This window comes from Denticeps clupeoides, chromosome 13 (assembly GCF_900700375.1).
Source record: "Denticeps clupeoides chromosome 13, fDenClu1.1, whole genome shotgun sequence".
Classification (NCBI taxonomy): domain Eukaryota; kingdom Metazoa; phylum Chordata; class Actinopteri; order Clupeiformes; family Denticipitidae; genus Denticeps; species Denticeps clupeoides.
Window position 1 is genome coordinate 20205948 of NC_041719.1, and position 19722 is coordinate 20225669.

The 19722-nt window shown below is 39.0% G+C and overlaps 2 protein-coding genes across 5 annotated transcripts; both read left to right on the forward strand.

Annotated features, from left to right (window-relative positions):
* The first annotated feature begins 64 nt into the window (after positions 1 to 64).
* On the forward strand, positions 65 to 5355 carry klhl26 (kelch-like family member 26). 2 transcript variants are annotated; one of them, XM_029000833.1, is made up of 3 exons: positions 65 to 410; positions 1430 to 1612; positions 2118 to 5355. In XM_029000833.1, the coding sequence occupies exons 1-3, from the start codon at positions 361 to 363 to the stop codon at positions 3697 to 3699; spliced, it is 1815 nt and encodes a 604-aa protein (XP_028856666.1). In that variant the 5' UTR covers positions 65 to 360; the 3' UTR covers positions 3700 to 5355. The 2 variants fall into 2 exon arrangements, with proteins under 2 accessions (XP_028856666.1, XP_028856667.1); XM_029000834.1 differs by having other exon boundaries at positions 1471 to 1612.
* Positions 5356 to 6172: 817 nt separating this feature from the next.
* crtc1b (CREB regulated transcription coactivator 1b) lies at positions 6173 to 19661 on the forward strand. 3 transcript variants are annotated; one of them, XM_028999884.1, is made up of 14 exons: positions 6175 to 6390; positions 7478 to 7594; positions 8102 to 8227; positions 8421 to 8482; positions 8568 to 8662; positions 8793 to 8860; positions 8947 to 8987; positions 9091 to 9314; positions 9728 to 9888; positions 11419 to 11610; positions 12659 to 12763; positions 14175 to 14261; positions 14492 to 14669; positions 16397 to 19661. In XM_028999884.1, the coding sequence occupies exons 1-14, from the start codon at positions 6265 to 6267 to the stop codon at positions 16633 to 16635; spliced, it is 1821 nt and encodes a 606-aa protein (XP_028855717.1). In that variant the 5' UTR covers positions 6175 to 6264; the 3' UTR covers positions 16636 to 19661. The 3 variants fall into 3 exon arrangements, with proteins under 3 accessions (XP_028855718.1, XP_028855717.1, XP_028855716.1); XM_028999883.1 differs by having other exon boundaries at positions 6177 to 6390; positions 8090 to 8227; XM_028999885.1 differs by lacking the exon at positions 7478 to 7594 and having other exon boundaries at positions 6173 to 6390; positions 8090 to 8227.
* Positions 19662 to 19722: the final 61 nt, after the last annotated feature.

The window sequence follows — 19722 nt, forward strand, 5'->3', positions numbered from 1 at the left end:
AAACAACATAGGAAACCATTTAGAGCGAAAATGCGTTTCTGGAAATACAGATGAAATCCTCTGCTGTTTGAGGATAGTTATGGCTCCTGGTCTCGGGCATGGACGCGAAGGTGTAATGGTTCAGATTATTTATTTTGAATACTTTCCCCAAATATATGTTTGGACGTAGCACAGTTACATTGGGCTTTATATCTTATTCGTTTTGATTCTGAATATTGTTTTTTTTTGCGCAGCTAAATTAACATCTGCTTTGTTTTTAAATTAAACACTATTACACTTGTATAATTACATGAACAACAGATGTTAATGATTAGGCTGGTTTACTCAAAATGCCTTGGGCAATACCCACTTTGATGGAAGATGGCAGAGTTGGATGGTGGGGATTTCTGTCGGAGTGTGTCTCAGAGCAGGTGAGAATATGGAATAATGTTATTAATAAATGTAGGGTTAAAAGTTAATAATACGAAATATGGATTTCCATGTATACCACTGAAAGTCTGAAAAGTGCAGTTACCATTTCATTAGGCCTGATTATGTCTGCTCTGTTGTATTTTGTGTGGTTTATACATGTTTCTTAATTTTTGTTGGAGATTTTCGTCTATGCCAGATTCTTGTAGATTTGGAACTATAATTCATCACATGCTGAATACTTTGGTTGCTAAATTAGTTTCTGAATTGTTGTACAGTATATGTCCTCATGAAACTCTTTACATTGACGGCATTTATCAGACGCCCTTATCCAGAGCTACTTGCAATCAGTAGTTACAGGTACAACCCCTCTGGAGCAATGTAGGGTTAAGTATCCTTCTCAGGTAGTAGGTGGGATTTGAACCTGGGTCTTCTGGTTCATAGGCAAATTTGTTTTTACCCACTAGGCTACTACCACCCTATTTCAGTACTTTATTTATTTTAACTACAGGTTGTACTGGTTGTAAATGGCCCAATGTCACATGATTCTCTTGGTTCATTTAATTATTTATTCATTGCATCAGGTTACATTAAATGTTTTATGGGATTGGAGCAATATCAAATGTCATTTTCAGTCCCCAGGCACCATGTTACTGGTCGTACTTTTTCTGTGAAAGTGTTCTAGTTTTGAGATTTAAGTTTTAGACGTGAAATGGGACCGGAATGGGCTGGGCGTATACCTAGGTAACAAGTTGTAAAGAATATTATGATTGTGATTACAGATATTACCAGAATCATTATAGCCTAGACAATTTATTTGCTTAATTAAGTCATATTGACTTTAATAGAAAACAATTTAATCATAATCAGAAAAACATAAGCCTCCTTCTCTGGTTACTCTCTGGTTACTCTTCTCTGGTTACTTCTCTGGTTACTCTAACATAAGCGTCCTTCTCTGGTTACTCTAATATTGCTATATCAAGACATCAGAATTACTTCCCATGTGATTCCTCTCCTGCAGTATGGCTAACAAGAATAGCGCCTTGCGTTGCACATTCTCAGCTCCGACACACAGCGTCACCCTGTTGCAAGGACTGTCTGCCTTGCGGGCCCAAGGTCAACTGCTGGACGTAGTATTGGCCATCAACGAAGAGCATTTCCAGGTTCATAAGGCTGTTCTGGCATCCTGCAGTGACTACTTCAGGTGACACTAAACCAATAGATAATACCGTAACTCATGTATTATAGTTTGACACTACATTATTTCACTGAATTTAGAACATTTAGAATGCATGATTTGCATGAGAATCAATATTGGGAATTTTTTTTGATACTAAAATGATGTGTAACTGCAGAGTTCTGTTTTATTGTGAACTTAAAAGCATTTATATGTAGGTCTTCCATGATGTCTCCATTGCTTACAATTTTACATATTTGCCCAAAACTGAGAAACCAAAACCAGAACATCTATGTTAATGACGGAAGGAGAATTGGTATTAGCAGGAACAATTTAAACAATTTTGAGTTCCCACATATATCTATATAAAGTATGTAGTGTAGCACATTGTAGTAAATGAAGGTGGACTGATTAGCTTCTTCTGTAAATCCCACATTCTCATGGCTGTGGTAAGGTGGAAAGCTTGGAAAGGGTTGCTTTCCACAACCTCACCTCACCAAATGAACATGCAAATGTCATTTCTGTCTTCCAGGGCCATGTTCACTGGAGGAATGAAGGAGTCCAAGCAGGAAACAATTGAGCTAAAGGGCTTGTCAGCTCGGGGACTGAAGCACATTATTGACTTTGCATACAGCTCTGAGGTTACTCTAGATTTGGACTGCATTCAAGATGTGCTGGGGGCAGCTGTCTTCCTTCAAATGGTGCCGGTTGTTGAACTTTGTGAAGAGTTCCTCAAGTCAGCCATGAGTGTTGAGACTTGCCTGAACATTGGTCAGATGGCCACGACTTTTAGCCTGTCTTCTCTCAAAGAGTCAGTGGATTCCTTCACTTTCAGACACTTCCTGCAAATCGCAGAGGAGGATGACTTTCTTCATATCCCACTGGAGCGGCTGATTTTTTTTCTGAAGAGCAACAAGCTGAAAAACTGCAGTGAAATTGACCTGTTCCTTGCTGCAATTCGCTGGTTGCAGCATGATGAATGCCGGCTTTCTCAGGCCAGTGAGGTTCTCTGCCACGTCCGCTTCCCACTGATGCGCTCTTCTGAGTTGGTGGACAGTGTTCAGACTGTGAACATCATGGTGGAAGACATGCTGTGCAGACAGTACCTTCTGGAGGCCTTTAACTATCAAATACTGCCCTTCCGGCAACATGAGATGCAGTCACCCCGCACAGTCATTCGTTCCGATGTGGTGTCACTTATTACTTTTGGGGGGACACCTTACACAGACAATGACCGCACTGTGAGCAGCAAGGTTTATTATCTCCCCGACGTTAGTGCCCGGCAGTTTAAAGAGGTGTCAGAAATGGAAACGGGCTGTAGTCACGCTTGTGTCGCCATGCTGGACAACTTTGTTTATGTCATCGGTGGGCAGCACCTGCAGTACCGGAGTGGTGAGGGCGCTGTGGACACTTGCTTCCGTTATGACCCACATCTGAACCAGTGGCTGCGCATCCAGCCCATGCAGGAATGCCGGATACAGTTCCAGCTCAACGTGCTGCGTGGACAGCTTTACGCCACTGGAGGGCGTAACAGGTCAGGCAGTCTGTCATCTGTGGAGTGCTACTGTCCCAGGAAGAATGAGTGGATATATGTGGACGCGCTGAAGCGCAGGATTTGGGGCCATGCTGGTACTACATGCAGGGACAAGCTGTATGTGTCTGGTGGATATGGAGTCTCTGTGGAGGATAAGAAGACGCTTCATTGTTACGATCCCACGTCTGACCAGTGGGATTTCAAGTCTCCCATGAACGAACCTAGGGTGCTTCATGCCATGATTGATGTTAATGACCGTGTATATGCCCTAGGCGGTCGGATGGACCATGTGGACCGCTGCTTTGATGTCTTAGCTGTGGAGTATTATGTCCCAGACTCAGACCAGTGGACGACTGTGAGTCCCATGCGAGTTGGCCAGTCTGAAGCTGGGTGCTGCTTGCTGGGACAAAAGATCTATGTAATTGGGGGCTACAATTGGCATCTGAACAATGTAACCAGCATTGTTCAGGTCTACAACACTGAGGCGGATGAGTGGGAGAGAGACCTGCATTTTCCTGAGTCTTTCGCAGGGATAGCGTGCATTCCAATCATTCTTCCTCAAACTACAACTCAGCACTGACTAAATACAGCAATTTATCCACTAAAGGATGTGCTCTTCTTTTACACTTCTGACCTGTTCATGCTGCTGAACAGGTGCAGTCTGATCACAGAAGTGCACTGTGGATTTCTGGTGGGAATTTGAAGAGATTGCAGCCATTTTAACTTAGCCCTAGCTCTCTCAGCAGGGTTCCTTATTTATTTTTCTTTATTTGGTATTAAAGAGATCTGGACAAACTAACAGTAAATTGCTGACCGATAATAATATAACATAAGGCTTGTTTGTCTTCAAAAGAATAGAGATAGTGCTAGTGAAGCTGGAGTGCACAGTGTTGTTATTAGTACTTCAAAATTGTTATTGGCTGGGATCAAATGAAGGTGAACAACTCTAATCAATATGTGCAATTGTTTTGTTCCATCAATCAAACAGTACACTAAAATAAAAACAATTATTAGGAGCAGTGTGTGGGGACTGGGCTTTGCTCAGTGGCACCTTGGCGGATCTGGATTCGAACCAGCAACTTTCTGATTACGTGGCCGCTTCCTTAACTACTAGGCCACAACTGCCCCATGGCATGAAAGTGCATTTCAGTTAATATCAGTTAAGAATGTGTCACAAGTGTAATTATTAATTTATAAATTAAGTATACATGTACATATAGAGACACCTTATAGTCTATAAATATTATGATTCTGCCTTGTCCTGAGCCTTGTGCGTATTGCGTGGAAGTGAATGAGAGCCTGTTGGTTCTACTGATGAATGTTGAAATCTCAAGGAAAGGTAACTGCACATTGAAAAAAAAAAACCACAGCACTTTCAAGGTTGTGTAAAAGATTAATGTCCTTCCACATATATTGCTGGTTGGATTGCATGTGTATTCAATTTGCATGATTCAGTCTTGGTGAGTTTATGGGAAACAATTGTGGCACTTTCATAACAAATTTCTGCTTAGGTTTTCTGCTTGGGTGTTCTCAGGAAATATTCTTAATATTTTTAGCCATTACTAATGTGACTGTAAATAAAACAGATGGAAGGTTATCTTTCTTGAATTTATAAGGTGCTGTATATTGGCATGTTTAAAGAATGTATGTTTAAATCACAAGCACATCTTAGACATAGTTTCATTTAGGTGGAAAATTCTGAGAAGCCATGCTTCTGACAATACCCATTTTTGCTTGAACAGAATTTATCTCTTCCAGCAGTTTAAATTTTTTTTTTCATTTGTCTTTAGCAATTCTTTTGATTTTGGTCAAATGTATTTATCCCGTTTATTTACACAATTGTTGACATTTTGTTATCTGGTTTTCATCTGTGACCTAAATGGTGTACAAGAATAAACTCACCAACTAACTTGTTTACATGTTCCCATTCGGATATGTTTGCAAACTTGCAAACCCAAAGCTTGTAGACATTCTTGCACAGTTTTGGTGTTACTTTTGAATAAAGGAGTTTAAACTACAAATCCTTTATTCTGTATCTATGGTATTGAACATATGTTTTCCAAATATGATGCGCTGGTGAACTGGTATGTTGCTACTTGTCTTTTTTTTATGTCTTTTGTGGTGTTAGGACCGTTTTGGAAACTTCAGTATGCCCTGAATATACTTTTCTTGTTGTTGATTTCTAAATCAACTCAAATGCAAACATTGTAGTTTCAAATTAAAAGAATACATGTTGCATGTTCTGATTTATTGTACATTCTCATTTAAGCCATCAATTTTAGTTTTAGTTTTGTGTATATTAAGCCTTCATCGATCTTTCTGTGCTCACAAATGTAGAAATCCATATAACAACCAAAATCAATTAAGTGGGACTGGAAAACTTTTTTTAAAAAAAAGATCCTTGCAACATAGAGGGTTTTGTTTGGAGAAGTGATTGTCATTGTGACACACTGCAGCACAGCACACGGTGCACACAATGTGTCCTCTGCATTTAACTAATTAAATAGTGGGCAGCCATGACAGACATGCAGGGAGCAGTGTGTGAGTGGTACTTTGCTTCTTGGTGGTTCGGTATTTGAACCAGCAACCTTCTAATTACATGTCTGCTACCTTAACCACTAGGATGCCACCGAGCTGAAAAGGAAATGTTTTGTACACGACATGTAATTTTGTTCACAGAATCGTCTAAATGATTAAATCTCCATGATTACCCTGGTGAAAACAATTATGACCCCAATCTGTGTGTTGTTCTATTGACAGAAGCCATTTCCCATTAGGATCATAATTTGAAATGTTTTTCTTTTGTCTGCATGTGTAAAGAAATTTGAGAATTATTGCAATTTAGACTGAATTCAGTATGTTGGTCTTTATGTTGCTGTAACGACACTCAATTATTATGTGAAGACAGATGCCTTGCGCTGTCTGTAATTCATACTGATAGTCAAGTTGCCACCTTGCCGTAATATTGAATATCCAATTTACAAAAGCGCTATGTGCAGCTTTACCTAACAGCTCCCGTACCCAGTATGCCCACCGCTTGTGCCAGTACTGGACTCCAAAGCCCACTATCCTGAGCGTCACGACGCAACTCAGCGCAGCTCGCCTCGCGCGTTACGCAACGTTGTGTTTGGTAGAAGAACGGAAGATGGCGACCTCAAACAATCCACGAAAATTTAGCGAGAAAATCGCTCTCCACAACCAGAAACAGGCGGAGGAGACAGCCGCGTTCGAAGAAGTTATGAAAGATCTGAGCATAACCAGAGCTGCGCGGGTACGTGTACGGAGCGGCAGGACTGGGCGCGTGTGGCGCGCTTCTTATAATAAAAGCTGAGAATAAAAAGCCGCGTTCCCGCGCTAGCGGTCTATGGAACACACGAGTCGCGCAGCATGTGACATCGAGCGAGTTTCTGAAGTCGAATAAGGAATAATAATGATAAAATAAACGAACGGGTGCCACGTTCACTTTGCGGGAGCATATATTATTTTATTAAGAAACGTACGCCAGATGAAGCACCTCATCTGCTGTCTGGCTAACTAGCCTAGTTTTCATATATTTGAAGCTCATCTGCTCAGTGGCTTTTGAAGCAAGCTAGTTAGCTAATCTTGCCAGCTAACTCAGCTGCCGGCTATGCTGCATGCATGTAAACAGACAGGCTAGAGGAAGACCAGTTGTCCCCGCACTGCTGGAGAGGAGCTTAAACATGCGTAACTGACAGCCATGACCAATTAAAAATACTCGACGCGTATCCTGTGCGGCAGTTTTTTTAAGCTCGAGACGTTCTGTAACGTGATCGTATGTAAACATACATAATGTGTCACGTATGTGTGTAAGACATCATTTTACTCACGTTATAAACTGAATAAAAATGCACAACAAAGGGGAACAATTAATAATCTATAACATATTGAGTACCTTAAAATCCCATATAAGTAACAGGGAGAAAATAATGCTGTATTTTTTTTTTTTTTTTTGCCTAGCTGTAACTTATAATAACTCATAATCAATTGTTTTCAAAAAAGAAGTTTAGCAAAAAGTTTACTTTGTAAAATGGACTTTTATCCTGTTGTTTTTGTGATGTGATTTTATGTGATTTTACCCCTTTTGGCTGGTATTTGTTGGACATTCATTGCAATTCAGTAATGGGAGCACATGCACTTTGTAAATTATTATGTTTGTGTAATATTTGAGTGCATAAGGTAGACATCTTTTCTTAAATACACAAATCTGTGCCATCATATCTACACTTATTGTTACCAGTCGATCATTCGTTCATTCACTCATCCTCTCAATCACTCACTCGTTCATTTTATGCCTTGTTTCAGTCATGAAATCATTCATGAGGTTTTACTTTGCACAGTTGCAGTTGCAGAAGACCCAGTATTTGACACTAGGGCAGAATCGGGCTCAGTGCTATGGAGGTTCACTGCCCAATGTCAATCAGATTGGAAATAGCAACAATGACCTGCCCTTTCAGGTGAGCGTTTAGACACTTTCATGTCCCAGATTTTTTGTTTGTCTCTCATGCTACCCAGAGCTGGGTGAAGATTTGATTTTCACTGTGTATTTGTTTTTGTAACATGTCATTATAATATTTCCCTTAATTTAGTCCATGGTAAAGCCTGGATAAAGGACCCTAATAAGCCTAAAGCAAGGCACATAGAGCAGGAAAGCAGCAAGATATATGATCCAGGTCCAGTGTAAACCGAGAATGTCATTGCATTCTACTTCATTGCTTTTCATTTGTTAAACATGTGCAGGTTTATGAGTAGAGCAATGCCCATTGCTTGCGAGCTTGCCCATATTTTATTTAGACCTGACACTGACATTGCCTTTGGTTGATTTCAAGCAGTTTGTATTCCAGCTCTGCTTTCCTTGGAGGTTCCTGATGCCTGTACTAGAGCCAGCTCATGTATAGATCAAATGGGTGGGGTGGGGTTGTAAGGCTGTGAAATGTGCTCATTCCTTGCAGACTCCTTTCCAGACCTCCGTCCTGGACACCAGCCGAACAACACGCCACCACGGGCTTGTGGACCGGGTGTACCGTGACCGCAGCCGCATCACGTCGCCTCACCGCCGCCCTCTGTCAGTGGACAAACATGGTCGACAGATATCCTTCCAATGTTTCTGATATTTTGTAATAATAATTGTTTTAACATTTTCTGTATTCCACCAGAGTCTTGTTATTTGGGATATTTAAGTATTTAAACATGGACTTTGTTTTTTATGACTGCTTTAGACACCATGTATATAAAGTGTTGTATAGGTTAGTTGTGGGGTAAGAGCCTTAACTCTGTGGTTACATTGACAGCTGCCCATATAGTTCAGTTTATCTCTCACCCCCACCGGACACCAGCTGGAGAAGGTAAAAGAATGAGGCTTGTACCGTACTCATACCGTATATCTAACCATATATCCCTATCCTCAACGGAGTCTCATTTTGGCCACAGGACTAATTCTGACTCAGCATTACACCAGAGCACTATGAATCCCACCCCACAGGAGTCATTTACAGGAGGGTCACAGGAGTTGCAGCCCAAACGAGGTGCCCTTTATGCATGCATATGAATATTCTTGCATTAATCATTGAGAGATGCTGGACATTTTCCTGTGGCAGTGAACATTGTTGTGCTTAAGTGCCTCTCTGCTGATTGGCTCATTGTGTCCTCTGTCAGTGCTTCTGCTGTCTGCTCCAGGCATAGGGGAACAAGAAGCAAAGATGGACAAAGACGGCCTGAAGAAGGTATAGGATGACAAAAATGGCATGCACACAGACAATTTCTCTCACTGGGCATGACAGAGATTTGTGAGATTGTGCTTCTTTTCTAGAATGTGGAGTCACACAAGTCTTGCGAAGTTCCTGGAATTAAGTAAGTGTTTTATTGATTATGCACTTAAATAAAGTGACGTGGACTAGTTTGTCATGTCAAGGGTTCCTGTCAACTCTTTCTTCTATCTACCTTCTCTCCCCAGCATATTTCCATCCCCAGACCAGGAAGTCAATACGTCTTTAGCCCCGGTGACTCACAACACAGGCGGATCACTGCCTGACCTCACCAACATCCAGTTTCCACCTCCCCTCCCCACCCCTCTGGACCCTGATGACGCAGTATCTTTCCCCACCCTCAACTCTTCTGGCAGCACAGGCAACCTGTCCTCCACCCTCACACACCTAGGCATGAGTGCTGCCAGCCATGGTAATAGCACCTCATCAGCAGATACCATTAAATAAATAACATGTTTGTCTCTTTTTTTTATTTGTACACACACACATATATGTATATGTGTGTGTGTGTGTGTGTGTGTGTGTATATATATATATATATATATATATATATATGTACAGTATATACAGGAAAGCAAGTTTTGAACGGCAACTAGTAGATAAGACGTTTATCAATGAACAGTTTATCCTTAGAACTTTTCTATTCAATGTTCATTATTTGCTCATCTGTCCATCTTATTCAGGATTTCTGCTAACTCTGTTTTTTTTTTACTGAAACTCTAAATACGTACACATATTTAAAATCCATACGCATTCAAAACATGGTTGACTTGCTGTGTGTACTTCGGTGAGGATGTGAGATTGGCTTTATCCATCTTTTCACAGTGATTCCCACATCCCAACCTTCCATGACTGCATCAGCACCACACCAGCAGGCCTCTGTTCTTCCCCTTACCCTCAGCACTGATCCCCAGCAGCAGCAGTCGGCACAGGGATCCGCACAACAAATCTCCTCCACCCTGTCCACTCAGATACCAATCACTCAGGTAAATCTGTTCTGTCTTTGTATATCTCACATCTTTAAAATATTTCAGTCATTCTTAAAATAATAATTAAATAAAACCGCTTGTCAGCTTAATGATGTCCAACTGGCCCTAAAATAATGGGTAACTGTGAAAAGGTTACATCCTGTGCAAACATTCTGCTTGGCAAAGACCTGTGTTATCTGACTCCAGGTACAAAATGGAGGTAAAAAAAAGTGGCAAAAAAGTTTGTTCTCTGTCATTTGGGTATAAACGGTCTTGCTGGATATGTTAGTTGGTATTACTGATAACTCAGAAGCTGAAGCCAGGGAACCCTTGTGCATTTCTGAATTTGCAGAAAATCAACTCAGTGACCACTTAATATGTATGTCATGTATGTCAACTCAGTTGTTTTTTTTCAGTAGTTTGTCAAGTGCACTCCCTCTGCTCACTAAGGGTTAAAAGCAGAGGATACATTTTGTTGTGTGCACCGTGAAATCACTTCACTTTCACTTCATAAGCAGATTGGATCAGCACCAGCCGAGAGCTAAATGTAAAATGTAAAAACAAGAGTTTCAATTTACCAGTCAATGTATTTCCCTATCATCATAATAATATGACATCCCCAAGTGGCCCAAGGTTTCTTTGTAAGGTTGCTGGAGTTACTCACCTTGACAGAATGAGGAGATCCATAATCCTTCTTTCCTTCCTGGGTCCAAAGACATGCACACCAGGTGAACTTATAATAATAATAATAATAATAATAATAATAATAATAATTGATGACGACTCTTCATTAGCAAATGGCATTCTTTATTTGCAAAGAAAACAATAGACCCTACATGTCAGGTATAAATAACAGAGATTCCACCTTGATTTGCAGGAGGTTCTAATCATTGGCAAAACATTAAGAAGACCTGAAAGACTGATCTGATTAGCAACTTTTTCCATGTCACTCATTTTAGTTCCATTTATCTAAGCAATTAGAATTAATACGTAAATTGTTCTTATTTGTACTGCTTTATTAACATAATGAAATCTTTATTAATTTAAAGCCATTGAAAGTTTCCCCCATGCCATAATTGTTAGTATATTGTATATAGACTACTTGCTCAATCTTTTAGACAATATCCAAAGCCTACTGCTATAAATAGAAACCTTTGTGCTTGCTCATGAGAGCAAGTTGACTGCCAAAGCTCTTTCAGGGTTTTTTTTTATTATATGAAGGACTCATAGAATTCTCTTGTATCTGGTAACTCCATCAAGATGACAAATCTTATATGAAGTTAAATGAAGTATGTGTTTAAAATACTAAGGTGCATGGTTAGGTTTTATTGCATAGATGCTGTTACATAAATTATAATTAATTATATATTCCCCACCAAACGTATCACATTATATCCTTTATAATAAAAGTTTTTACAAAGGAGGCTGCTTTTAGGAACTGATTCTATTATTCCAATTGATTTAAATGTTTTCGATACATAATGTTTATATTACATTTATAACACAAAATTCATGTTTGTGTGTGCACATTTGTGTGTGTATCTGCAGGCCCTGACGATGGATGCTCTGTCTCTGGAGCAGCAGTTGGCTCAGTTTCCCTTGTTCTCATTGTTGAATGATCTGCAGAAGCAGCAGCAACAGCAGACTCTCCCCCAAAGTATTCGTCTTGTGCAGCTGCCACCCCTCACGGTAACAACACCCTCATCCACCACCCAGACCACTGGCACCCAGATCAACACGGTGAGACCCATCTTCTCTCCTCATTAATGGCGATTTATAAGAAAAGTATCTATATGCAAAAAAGGCACTGTCAGCAAACGTGTTATAACGTTTACATTTGCAGCATTTATCAGGGACAGTCCCTGTGTAGTCCCAGTTCCAGGGACAGACATTCAGGGTTAAACTTTTGAACCTGTGACTTTCTGGTCTTCTGGTTCATAGGCGAGTGTTTTACCCACTAGGTTAGCACCACCCAAAAGTTCAGGTCCCCCCAAGATTTGAACTCTGATCGCTAGATACAGAGTGCAGAGTGCTAACCATTACAACATTGAACCAGCACCTTAATAATTCCACCTCACAATTGTGGAAATAATTTTGTAAAATCTGAAACAAAGTGTCTTGGTGATTGCTATGACTGGAACCCTTGTCATTATATTGTTACTAAATGTGTTTTGACACTTATTTGTACATGTTGGCAAATTAGCCTAGGGCTTTCTACATTCCATCTTATTTCAGATAAACCGGTGCTCAAACTCTGCCTGGTGTCAGACCCCAGACATGATACATCCTGTTGTGGGTTGACGGGACAGATGGACTTGCTTTGACTGCTAATTCTGGTCCAAACCAATGATTGGTTTGAACAAAGGATTAGTGTAAAATGAGATTCTGCGAAAAGCATACAGAGAACACACTTTTTTATTTCATATACTTTTTATTTATCATCTTTCAAAACCTGTATATAATTATAAATTATTTGGTTAAAAAAATGGTTGAAAACTTCCTTCAACCTCAAGAACATGCAAATGTATATGTAACGCAGCAGTAATGGTTTGGAGGCTTTCAGTTTTATTTATAGAAACTGGGGCAAGCATCTGTGGAATTTGAGTTCGACATAATAAAATGCTATAAATGGAATATAGCTGTAGGTACAGTAAACATCCTCTGGCCCTTGCAGTGGAGTGAGATTAGAGTGCTTCATATTTGAGACTTTGCTCCTATCATATAAACACTGTATGTGCTACAGGCTCACTCTGTCTCGGTGTAACTGTACTGTTGTTCTGTATGCCAGGCCTCCTCTCTTCCACAGTATCGCAATCAGACTGGCTCTCCAGCAAACCAGTCTCCAACCTCTCCAGTGTCCAATCAAGGCTTCTCACCTGGAGGTTCACCTCAAGTAAGACCCACAAAAATAACAAAAAAAATTTCATTAGAAATTATTTCACGTTTTTGACTTTGTTGTGTAGTTGCTGTGCTTTCATATTACCCACGTCATCCATTTAGTAATATTGTTTTGTCTAGTCTGTTCACTCTTCCAATTATACACAGGGATTATTAATTGCCTCTTCCACTTTGTTTTAGTAATACATAATTGTATTATGCGTTATTGTAAAGTATTAATCCACATAAATGTATTTTCTGTTACATCAGAAGTACACCAACTGTTTAGGAGAAAATGTATTTTTTTCAGATGGGAGGTTATGGCTGTTTTTTCCTGGATTTAATGCACAGTTAGCTTCAGTCACTTTACTATCTCAAGTCCATAGTTGTTTTAATCTTTGCTCAAATAAGTGAGTGTGAACAGGCAGCTCTATTCATTATTTAATCATGTGATTATTCCATTGGTTCATCTAAAATACAAATAAATAGAAAAATGCTGGTCTAATAATGAACCTGTAACTGCTTTCAATACAGCCCTGTGTCTGTTAAATGTTAAAGTAAATATTTATGTACATACAATGAAATGTGGTAGTAGCCTAGTGGGTAAGACACTCGCCTGTGAACCAGAAGAACCGGGTTCAAATCCCACTTACTACCATTGTGTCCCTGAGCAAGACACTTAACCCTAAGTTGCTCCAGGGAGACTGTCCCTGTAAATACTGATTGTAAGTCGCTCTGGATAAGGGCGTCTGATAAATGCTGTAAATGTAAATGTAAATGTGTTTAACATCAAACAAATAAATGGTATTGTCATATTCGATTGTGAAAATTAATTAGCACTTATAATATCTAATATGACACAATTTAGAAAAGTCCATGAGACTACAATGGGGAAAGTGGCACATTGATGATTAAATTAAATTAGCTTTTGTTGAGGTACACATTTTCATGAATTTTGATTTAAGGTCAACTCAGGGGTTGTGAATATTGATGGATTGAACCTTCATTTGGATGTATCCCAAACTGTCATTTTTAATTGACTTTGACTTGTCACCCCTGAAACCTGAATTGTCACCCCTCTAAACAACCTGTCAATAAAGTGAAAATCAGAAAAATCTTGATTCCATTAAAGAAATAATTCACTAGATAAATGTGGATGTGATATCATTTCTTGGTGGTTTGACTGGTGCAGACTGTATGTTGTATGAGTACATCATATATGTGACAATCATTACTTGGTGGTTTGACTGGTGCAGACTGCATGTTGGATGTGTACATCATGTATGTGACAAATAAAACCTAACTTAACTTATGTCAAATGTCATAAAAGAAGGCAATCTGCGGTTCATTTGGAAAGTGTGGAAATGTATTTCTTACTGTATGTATTACTTGCCTCTCTGACATCATCTGTTTGACTTTCATTCCAGCACATACCACTGGTGGGAAGTATTTCTGGAGACTCATTCTATGAGCATCAACTGGCATCTAGGCAAACCAATGCTTTGTCACATCAGGTTGGATAACCTTCATGTTTTATAGAATGCAATATTCACTGGACTGCACAACTGCCATACTTTTCATACTAATTTGTACTAGGTGTGTCATATAATAAAATATTTTGATCAGAATGGATTATACAGTGATCATCAATGTGCAAATATCCTCTCCTACCACTTACCAACTTGAATATTTATGTTACAGCATGAGATTTATAGTATTCTTAATAAGCTTTTTCTCTTTATAGCTGGAGCAGTTCAACATGATTGAGAACCCAATCAGCTCCAACAGCCTCTTTAGTCAGTGCTCCACCCTCAACTACACCCAGGCAGCCATGATGGGCCTTACTGGGAGCCACAGTGCCCTGGATGCTCAGCAGCTTGGCTATAGTAGCCATGGAAATATTCCCAACATAATTTTAACAGGTATCTCCCTAAACAAATCAACATCAGCCCTGCTTAAACCTATTGCACACTCACTTTGCCTTTCAAGGAGATCAGTTCAAAATCAGTTCAGGTCAAAGTGTGAAGGGTGTCAACTGCATAGCCAAGTCCAAGACATACTGCTTAGGATTTTGGATAAAAAAATGTTGTCATTGTTGTTGATCTATTGAATACACAGCCACTTTAGTCCCAAGTCAAGTACCAAACTGTACCAAACTCTTACATGATCAGTGAACATGTTTTTATTCTTTGTGAATGCTTTTTTTGGTTAGCTTCCATGGACGCGTGTCAGTACCGTTCCCTGATCCGTTCTGCACATAAAAACAGATCTATTGCAGCAAGAATAGATTCTACACATAATTAGATTTGCAGATGGTATGGAAAGTCCATTGCTGGTGCTAGCAGAACAAACATGTCTACTGAAGCTGGTTTGAGCATTCCAGTCAGTTTTACAAATAAAGTATAGACTCAAAATAGAAAGGCTAGCAGTCTGTTTATTTAAAAAAAGAATTAACAATTGAATGAACTAGAAAACATATTACTGAAATTGATAAAGTTTTTATTTTTAACACTTTAAACGAGTTTTAACTGGCACAACACTATATGTCACTTATCATGACAAAGAACATGCTGAAGCATTCCAACCTCATATGCAATTACAATTTTTATTTTATTTATCCCTAAAACAATCATCATTATATGACCAGCACTTGCTTTCACTTGCTTCTTAGCCCATATTTGGCTGTCAAGATATCCGAAAATCTTATTTACTGAGCAAACCATTTTTAAGTAGTTTTCCAATGGATCATTTCCTTGGTGTGGTGAAGAGGTTCTTGCTTTTCCAATTACTTTGAGCCTTCTGCTTCTGTATGGTCTCCCATGATGAATTGGTCTAATGTGAGGGGCTAGATAAAAATTATCCAAAATATCCTCTTGAATGCCAAAAAACAACTGAGTCTACCCTAGGGCAAATCAAGTGATTGTAATCTGGCAACGTACAATTCCCGGGCCAGGCACAAACTAAATTGTGAGTTTTTGAGCAAAATGGAAAAACCTCCTCCTCCTTCTTTGGTTATGTAACATGTAAATTACTGGGAAAAGAGAGGTCTGGGGTGACCAGCTCGGCCTGACCATTGGGCATTATTTAGTATGATTGTAATATATTATTTATTCTTTTTAAATCATTGTTTTTATTTTAGTCAGATTCAGAAAGATGCTCTAAGACAGACATGACATAAAATTGGCAATGCATCAATAATTAAACAATAGATATGCCATAAATGATTTAAAATGGGAAATAAAAACATTATTAATTAGTACAATATTTAAAAAATATATAAAAACATAAATAATTATATATCATATATAAATATTTCACAATTTATTACATTTTAGCACATTCAGGGCATTATGAATTACTTCTGAATGGTAGTGCCATGTTGGAAAAGACACAAGCTCGATCAACGTTAGTCCCACCCGCTTACTTTGACATATTTAATAAATGAATTTGTAATGTTTTTATTTACAGTTTTTATCGTTTGTGTCTTATTGAATTTATTTATGTTGCTTGCATTTCCCATTTTAAATAATTAATGAAACATTTTATTAATTATTGATTTATCTGGGTTTTTTTGGCACTTGTTACCCTCCATAGATTTACAGCCTTATAGTTTTTCTTTTTTCTCTTTTTTTCCCGCTTTGTGTCTTAGTCACAGGAGAGTCACCACCTAGCCTCTCCAAAGAGCTGGCTAGCTCCTTGGCCAGTGTTGGTGATGTGGCTTCCTTGGCAGGTGTGGGAGATGTCAGCTTTGAGACAGACTCTCAATTCCCATTGGATGAGCTGAAGATTGATCCTCTCACCCTGGATGGACTGCACATGCTCAATGACCCAGACATGGTCCTCACAGACCCTGCCACCGAGGACACATTTAGGATGGACCGGCTGTAGCACAACCTTATTTGGTGGAAAATGAGAAAAAAACACATTCACCCAGAGGGAGGAAGTGGAGGTGGGACAGTTTATCATGGTTTAGCTGCATGTCCATTGTCCAAGACCCTACTCCAGCCCCCTCACCCAAAATGTTCTCTGTGATCGCATGCTGCCAAACTGCCTGGATCAGGGGGTGGGGTTGGTGTCACCTGGCTGCAGTGACTCAATGAGGTGGAGATTACTGCAAGTCCGTCAGAATCAGTGGTGTTTTATTATAGTTTTACCATGGCCCACATGGCTAATTTTGTTGTGTATTGTTCAGGAGCTTCTGGCTTTTTTCCATTGGAAAGAAATGTAAGGATTAGTATAAATGCCATAAGTCAGGTTTGCGATCATGTAGCAGTGTGTGCTGCTGATAGACTGAACTAGTCTTTATCATTTCAGTTCACAGCTTTATGTTGAAATTTCTGTTGAATGTACACTGTCTTTATTTGTGTGTATTTTTTTATTATTTCCACAGAGTATTTGTATGATTGTGTTGTAGGTGTTAGTTGCCAAATTGCTGTTTGCCATCAGCATTTGTCACTCAGACCCAATGGTGCACTTTTTTTGTTTTTATTCTTTTTACTTGCTCTTTATTTATTAATTTGTTTGTTTGTTTATTTAAACAATTGTAAGGAGTGTGACTCTTCCCATATGGATTATCTGAAGGTACCAAGTGCTTTAAGAGTGGTGAGGGTTAGTGCCCAGACATGGCTCTGTATCATTAAACATGTATTTGCAGATTTGTTGCAACCATAAATGGAAATAGCATGACTGCCAACTCCCGGCCTATGGATGATGGGAACTTAGTGATTGAGGACCTTGGTGCTTGGTTGGGCATATGTTGTAGTGGCTGTTCTGTGTTCCTGGTATTTTGTTGTGCGTGTTGCTCACTGTGAGCTGTCCTAGAGAGGCAGATGTGTTGGGTCTGGATTGTGGTCTACAAACCAGGTGTGTGGTTTTACAGGCAGAGCAGTAGAAAGAGCTGCTATTTACAGAACAGCCTGGTCCAAACTCATCACTGTGTCAGGTCCTGACTGCCTTATATGATTATATCATAATGCTGTTCTCATCTCCCAATGTGCCCCTTACAGCTCTCATCAATTAACAGTACTTGTTGATGCATAAGCTCTCCTTTTGTCTAATTGTATTTATTTATTTTTTTACCAGTGTAAGAAGGCAAGGGGGGATTCACCTAAAATAGAATAACCCATAGCAGCTCATAGTCATAACTGTTGGTTTCATTTGTTGATAACTGTACATTTGCTGTGTTTAGTTTTTGCATGAATCATGCTTCATGGTGTAACCAGGTCAGAGACTCCATATTCTTTTTTTTCATTAAGGTTTATGTTGTACCTGGTTTTTGACATATTTGTGATTCCTATGCAAAACTGACATGGAATATAATCATGGAGCCAAGGTTCTTCAAGGCATTCAGAGATAAAGGGAAAGATTTGTCCATATATCTGGGAATTGCAGCAAATATCAAAACTCGTTTTCAGTGTGCAAGGCAAGATGTGCTTTTGCATCCTGGTGATGGAAAAATGTCTTACATGCATTGTCATATAGACGTTTATTTCATTGTCAATCTGTGCCATCCAGGAAATGTGAAAAAAAAAATCTTTTGTAGATTTGACAATGTCTTTTCCCTTTTTTTTTCTTTGACAGTGTATATACAGATCATTGCTCAAATAAGACTGCATGAAAACAGAAAAAGGGAAATCCTTGGCACTATAGATTTTGACTCTCTATCATGGGAACAAGTGCATGCACATTCACTTTATTCTACTTTTTTTTGTATGCTGGCATGACTGAGTTAACCTCCAGCTCACCCACAGCTAGCATTTTTGAGAGCAGTTAGTTCATGGCTAAAATGAGAATGTATTTCTGTGACACTGTGTAGATGTTGTATGAAACCACCAAAAGACATAAGCCTTTGGAATCCAAATGCTGGACCAAAGTATGTTAACTTTCACCTCTTTTTGGTTGAAAATGATTCGCTGGCCCTTTTCATTTAGTGTTTGCTTTTACCTGTACATGTGCACTGGTAGTTTATGCTGTTGTATTTTTCTATGGTCTGTCACTGTGGTTTGTATCTGTGCTAAGTTCAAATTCATATCATGCATCCAAACCTCAGCTGGGCACACCCTCTTTTTCAGCCAGTTAGTTTTCAATACCAGTATATCCATCTGTTTCCATAAGGGGTTTTGTCTTGTTTTTTTGCTGTTCTTCAGTGAGAGATTTTGCACTTTACTCTCACTGCTTTTGTTAAACTTGGACTGTTCTTCCTTGTATGTATAGTGACTGTTTGACCTATATATCAACTCAAAAATAACTCAAAGTAACATTCCCTCTTAATGAGTGTGGTTTTTAATGAGTGCCCCCGAATGTGTATTACAACACAAAATGTAATATGTATTTTAAAAATGAAACATTATATTGTATTATATATACTTTCTGGAAGCAAGACAATGCAAAACAAAAAGGGCTGTAGCGTTCTGTACCATCATAAATGAAAGGTGGAATTAGCTTTTAGCCTCTACTTCCTCTCTGTTGAAAGGTGATGATTTAGCAGAAGTGGGGTGGTGGTTTTTTTTTTAACAAGGCACCACTAGTTTATTGTTATACTTTTGGCTCATTAGGATGTGGAATTGGGAAACCTAGAAATAAATCACATTTTGAACTGCGGAAAAGTTGTCATGGGATTGATGTGTTAGAGCAGTAATGGGAAGTGGGTCTTAGCAAAACCCAGTCAGGTGAGAATTTTACAGACTAAAATGCAATTGAAATATGTGCTTTCTGCCTTTAATTTAGAGTCAACAAAGGTTATCCTTTCCAACCTTTTATTATGCTTCATATGATGCTGGGGAATCAGCGTAAAAAGATTTATGTACATTAAAATCTTATGAAATTAAAGAATGCACTCAAATTCTCTGTGTTCATTTTTATATGTTCAGACCTTTATCAAACATGGAACAGTAAACCATACTTTGCCTCTGAAATCCATTGTCAAAGTGATCACTAGTGATTTTCCTCTCTTTCTGTAGTGCAGCCTGTGGTCCA